The 5,000-nt window shown below is 39.8% G+C and overlaps 1 protein-coding gene across 1 annotated transcript in view; it reads left to right on the top strand.

Annotated features, from left to right (window-relative positions):
• LOC137975536 (adhesion G protein-coupled receptor B1-like) overlaps nt 1–5,000 on the top strand; it is a 24,726-nt gene that overhangs the window by 401 nt on the left and 19,325 nt on the right. The window contains exons 2-4 of the mRNA XM_068822648.1: nt 222–316; nt 562–843; nt 2,337–2,486. Of these exons, the coding sequence (XP_068678749.1) occupies nt 222–316; nt 562–843; nt 2,337–2,486 (527 nt within the window). The remainder of the gene's footprint in view (nt 1–221; nt 317–561; nt 844–2,336; nt 2,487–5,000) is intronic.

Here is a 5,000-nt window from a genome sequence, read left to right as displayed (position 1 = left end):
AATCCAATTCCATTCTCTTGTCGCTCTCTCTGTTTGAACAAGTCAAAAACAAATTATGCTTAAAAAATAATATCTTTATTCCGCTTTTACATCTTGGTGGGGAACTCAAATAAGGCTTTTTCAGAAAAAATGTTTGCGCGCGTAACGCTTTGTGTGAAAATGTCGTCTGTTCTCGGTATAAAACTGAATATTTATCTCTCTCAAATTTAATACCATTGTAGGGAACGCATCACGTGAGTGTTCTAACGACGCAAAGTGGAAGGACCCAAGTTTCCTCGGCTGCAGCTCATTTGGGTTCATCTCACTCAAAGATCAGGCAAGTATCGCCCGCGATAAAAGCGCCAAGTGCGAGCAGCACCCTTTCAGCGGTATTTTGGGAGAGATTCGTGAAAATCTTCAGTTAAACGAGCCTTAAAATCGGATAAGATGGAATGAAATTCCTCTAGGGACTCTAAATATAAATAAAAAAAATCGATTGTAAACATTTTTTCCGATGCGGCTTCAAAGTTTGCAGACTGATGCCTTCTTTCACTACGATAACCATTGTCCGTTTTCTCTCAGATCGAAGCAGCCACAGATGGCCTCCAGTCAAACACGAGCGTCGGAGAAGCCTTGGCCCAACTCGTGAACCAAACAAACCCAATAACAAAAAATGTTAGAAGGCCAACAGAGATATACGGTGGAGATTTGTTGATAGCAGTTGATATTCTCGTGCTGTTAGCGGAGTATAACAACGCGAGTCAAGGCAGTATAAGTTCAGAGGAACACGTAAAGGATTTTTCACAAGTGGTCAGCAATTTACTTGAGCCGGAAAACGCTGTCACTTGGTTAGGCCTTGAACAGGTAAGCTTATAAATAAGGCTCAGCTTAAGACTAGAGACAGTGTGGCCCAGTGGTTCGGACGCTTGCCTTGAGATCCGGAGATCTGAGTTTCAACACCCTTTCTAACCACTCGTTGAATTTGATCCTGGTAGTCCCTGGTTCAACTTCCTGGTAATCGCTGGTTTAACTGTAATTATTAAATTCTCAACCTCGGATAATGCATTTCGCGTGCTCTGATTGGTTTACTCAATCTCGGTTATCAGCTTATATGGTAAATGATTGCGTTAAACGTAGCTAAAGCTATTTACCATTTCATATCCAACAAGCGCGAATGGAGTAATTGTTAAATAGCCAATAGCTAAGTTACCTGCCTTAAGAATGGAAGCGAGGCTGCGGGTAACCCTGTTTTGACACAAATATAGACTAATTAGAATTACAGCAGTGAGGTCTGTATCATTACAAGGTCACCAGCAGCCTCGCAGCCATTCATAGACCAGGTCACTGAGCACACAACTGTAAATGCCTCCGCCCAGTTGGAATTCCTTAAGTTATTACTGTATTAATGAATGTTTCATTATCCCGGAAAAGAATCGGTTCAAGAGCTGAGAAGATGTTGGTGTTGAATTTCCAAACGAAACTCGCAATAATGCAACGAATTTTTCAAAATTATATTTGATATAACAAGCCCAGATATGTCCAGAAAATGCACTTACTTAGATTTCAATAAGCGTCACAAAGTGTGCCCTTGCCCTTCTCTCCAACTTCAACATCATTCGTGTCTCCGAATACAGACAACTGACGTCACAAGATGTCCCCCAAATACTGCTCCTCAAGTATGGATAAACAGCGGCATTTACCCTCTTTTGAAATAACGCTAATACTAGTACATGTGCATTGCAGTTTTTCTTCCTGTTACATAAGCTAAAGTGGTACTACGATCAAAAAATCATTTCCTTTTTTCCTTCAGATTTTGAAAGCGTGTTCGCTTAACACCTAACTGGCAAAATTTTGAGCTTTGATTTTTATCCAAAGGCTGTTTATTTTAAGTGTAAGTTTGGGATTTCACTGTCCTCCATTACTCACGTTCAAAACTAAACTGACCGATTGGACCTCAGAGGGTTGGATCTAGAGAAAATGACGTCATTTACTCACTAGCTTAAATTTCAGCGTGTAAACGCAATTGATTATATATGCAAAGCACGGGTTTAATAGTCTGAAAGCCTGAAACTCTTGTTCTCCATATTACTTCAGCCGCGTACACACGCATTGAATTCTTAAGCTAGTGAGTCTTTGACGTCATTTTCTCCTCGACCCAGCTCTCTCAAGTTTTTAAAGTTAGTAATGGCGGACCAATGAATAATAAAATTCCAGTTAAAATAAACAGGTGTCTTTTTAAAATCAGAACTTAATTAAAACTTGTGCCAGTTAACATAGTTTTGAAATCCAAAGGAAAAAAAAAGAATTTTTTTTCGGTCGTAGTACCACTTTAAGAAACGCCTGCATTTCATCCACAGGAAGGGCAGGGGAGAGGTCGAGCATTGGTCAATGCAGTTGATGATTATGGGCTGGGAGTTGCTGCCACATTAAATGAATCTACAAAGACGCGAACAGTCGCGACAAAGAATTTAAAACTAACCATAAAAAGGATTACTCCGGAAAGTCCGGTAAGATAATTTGTAGGTTTCGGTAAAAACAATCATCGCAGAAATTCAGTTTGAATTTTTTTCGAAAAAAAGTTTTTGTATCCGAAATAAATGATTTTTAGAATAGTTTTGTCAATTTCATTTGCGTCCCAACGTCGAAAACGCTTTGTTTCAGGACTATGGGACAACGGCAACTCGTCACAGTTCAAGATAGTGGCGCCTGTTTTAAGCGATTTTAAAATTATGTTTCTTCTTATGCCAACATTTTCTTTCAGGAAAGTTCACAAAAGTTTAATCAAGAAGATTGTTGCCTCCGGTTAAAATTTATTTTCAGTAGGCGATGAGGTTCTCTTTAATTAACCCGTTCCTCGCCGATACTTACAAGTCATGCTTTAGGCGACACAATGACAATATAGAGGATATTAGCGTCTGTTCTGTGGCATTTTTAATAAGTTACGCATGTTACAATAACGATTTCGGCATTTTGTAATAATGTGCGCATTGTGTAATAACGTGTGCAGCTTTTGTTAAGAAATCCAACCTACGCATTTTGTTATATTTGTAAGTGTGCGTAAATTGTAATGCGGTCTTTCCAATGATGTTAATGTTGCAACCGACATCGGTGATCTTTATGGCTGTTGATTGTTAATTAGTATGAAATGAATACGTAACATTCATATTTAATTAACATTCACCTTAGTGCAATTACTGAAGACTGTTCTTTTGCAATTTTTCTGATTTTTCCTTTAGTTCTCGACTTCGATCCGAGGATTTATCGATATTCAATTTGGCGGCTTTTATCTAAGGGAGTGGGCCATGAACCGTGGACTGGATATTGGGCCTCAGGGTGCCGTAGTTTACATCTTAATCCATTACACAGCGTTGTTTGCAGAGGGGGAAGGTGAATTTTAATTCTGGTCAATTACAATAGAGTGCTGTTTTTGAAGTGTCCCTAAACTTTTTGACAAGGATTGAAGGCCACGAGCCGCCGGTCGTAAAACCCCTGGGTCAGTGAGGGGTTCTTCTAACACGGAAGAATGCATAGGAATATGTGGAGACTACAATCTCTCCTGCCACGAAAGTACTGAAAGAAAATTGCAATTCTAAACCTTTGAACGGCAACTTTTATTAGTTATTACAACGTATTTAACTTTAAACTTCGTATTACATGGTGCATTTTACATTAGTTATTGTATCTTCCGGCAAAAAGCTGCTTTAACAGGTAACAGCATTAACAAAGTACAGCAATAACAACAACCGAAAACATGCTGATACAGAAAAGCTACTAAACAAAAGAAAATAGCATGTTATTGCGCCAAAAAATGTTCTTAATTTGGAACCAACTTAAACCTATGGCATATAACTCGAGCCATGCATGGTGCCAACGGTTGCTATTAATTATACGTCTTAACTCAAGGATCAATCCACTGGAAGGACCAAACTCCTTTATGAGCCGCCATACACTGATTATACCCGGGGATCCGTCACAATGGTATTTTTCGGTAACAAGTAAGTGAAAGTATCGGCGCACTGGCGAAATCGACAGCACGCATTTCTTAGTCGCTGGAAAAGAATGCAGGCATCACTGGGGTTTGAAGATCGTACAGCAGTTTCAAAAATCATAACAATTATCTCGCTTGGAAGGTGGTCAAATGAACTTGTCTCTTTTCTCGTTCTTTGCTGACGCATTATCATTCAAGTCCAATCGATACGTTAAATTTATCGGCTGAAAATGGTGGAAAACGCACCAAAAACGCTTCAATTTTGCAAAGTTGTCTGGGGGGCATACCCCCAGAGCCGCCTAGAAGAATGGTCCCTTTGGCCCCATATCATGGAAAGGAAAGGAAAGAAACTTTATTTAAGTGTCTAATCTTTCAGCGCTGTAGAGCACTAATCGGGGACACTGTAAATTGAAATTAACAAGTTAACACAATGAAGTCAAATGTTGGTTTTTGAGGGGTTTTTGAGGGGGAAACCGGAGTACCCGGAGAAAAACTCAACCCACATATGACGCCGAGTCTGGGAATCGAACCCGGCCCATATTGGTTACTGGTTGATCACACAACAGAAGTCTAGCTAAAACCTTGATTCACTGCATACCACAAAAGAATTTTATTAAAAGGGGAAGGAATAAATGAAATTGTTATTTCGCTAGACATCAAACCAAAAAATGCAACGCAACCCCATCAGTTGTGCAATAGCCGCTTACAGGAGCCTGTCGCTTATTAATGTGTCTGATACTTGGTTATGTTTCCCCCTGAGTGTAATTTTGACAGTAAAGCAAAACGACCCTGTGTGAAAGAGACAAAAATATTTGTCAGAAGCCTGTTCTAGGCAATCAGACTGTGGCTAGTGAAGATTAAAATTGCGACAGTAGAATATCCCCCCCCCCCCCTCCCAAACAAATAGTGCAGGGCACTTGCCTCCCCCCCCCCCCCCCCCCAAAAAAAAAAAAAAAAAAAAAAAAAAAAAAATCTGCAAAGGCATTGGACGTGGAAAAAGATCCCTACAAGCTAAAAAAGTCCCCCTCTCCCC

This window comes from Montipora foliosa, chromosome 11 (genome assembly GCF_036669935.1).
Source record: "Montipora foliosa isolate CH-2021 chromosome 11, ASM3666993v2, whole genome shotgun sequence".
NCBI classification, from domain to species: domain Eukaryota; kingdom Metazoa; phylum Cnidaria; class Anthozoa; order Scleractinia; family Acroporidae; genus Montipora; species Montipora foliosa.
The sequence above is the reverse complement of the archived record's forward strand: the minus strand, read 5'-3'. Positions and strand labels throughout refer to the sequence as shown.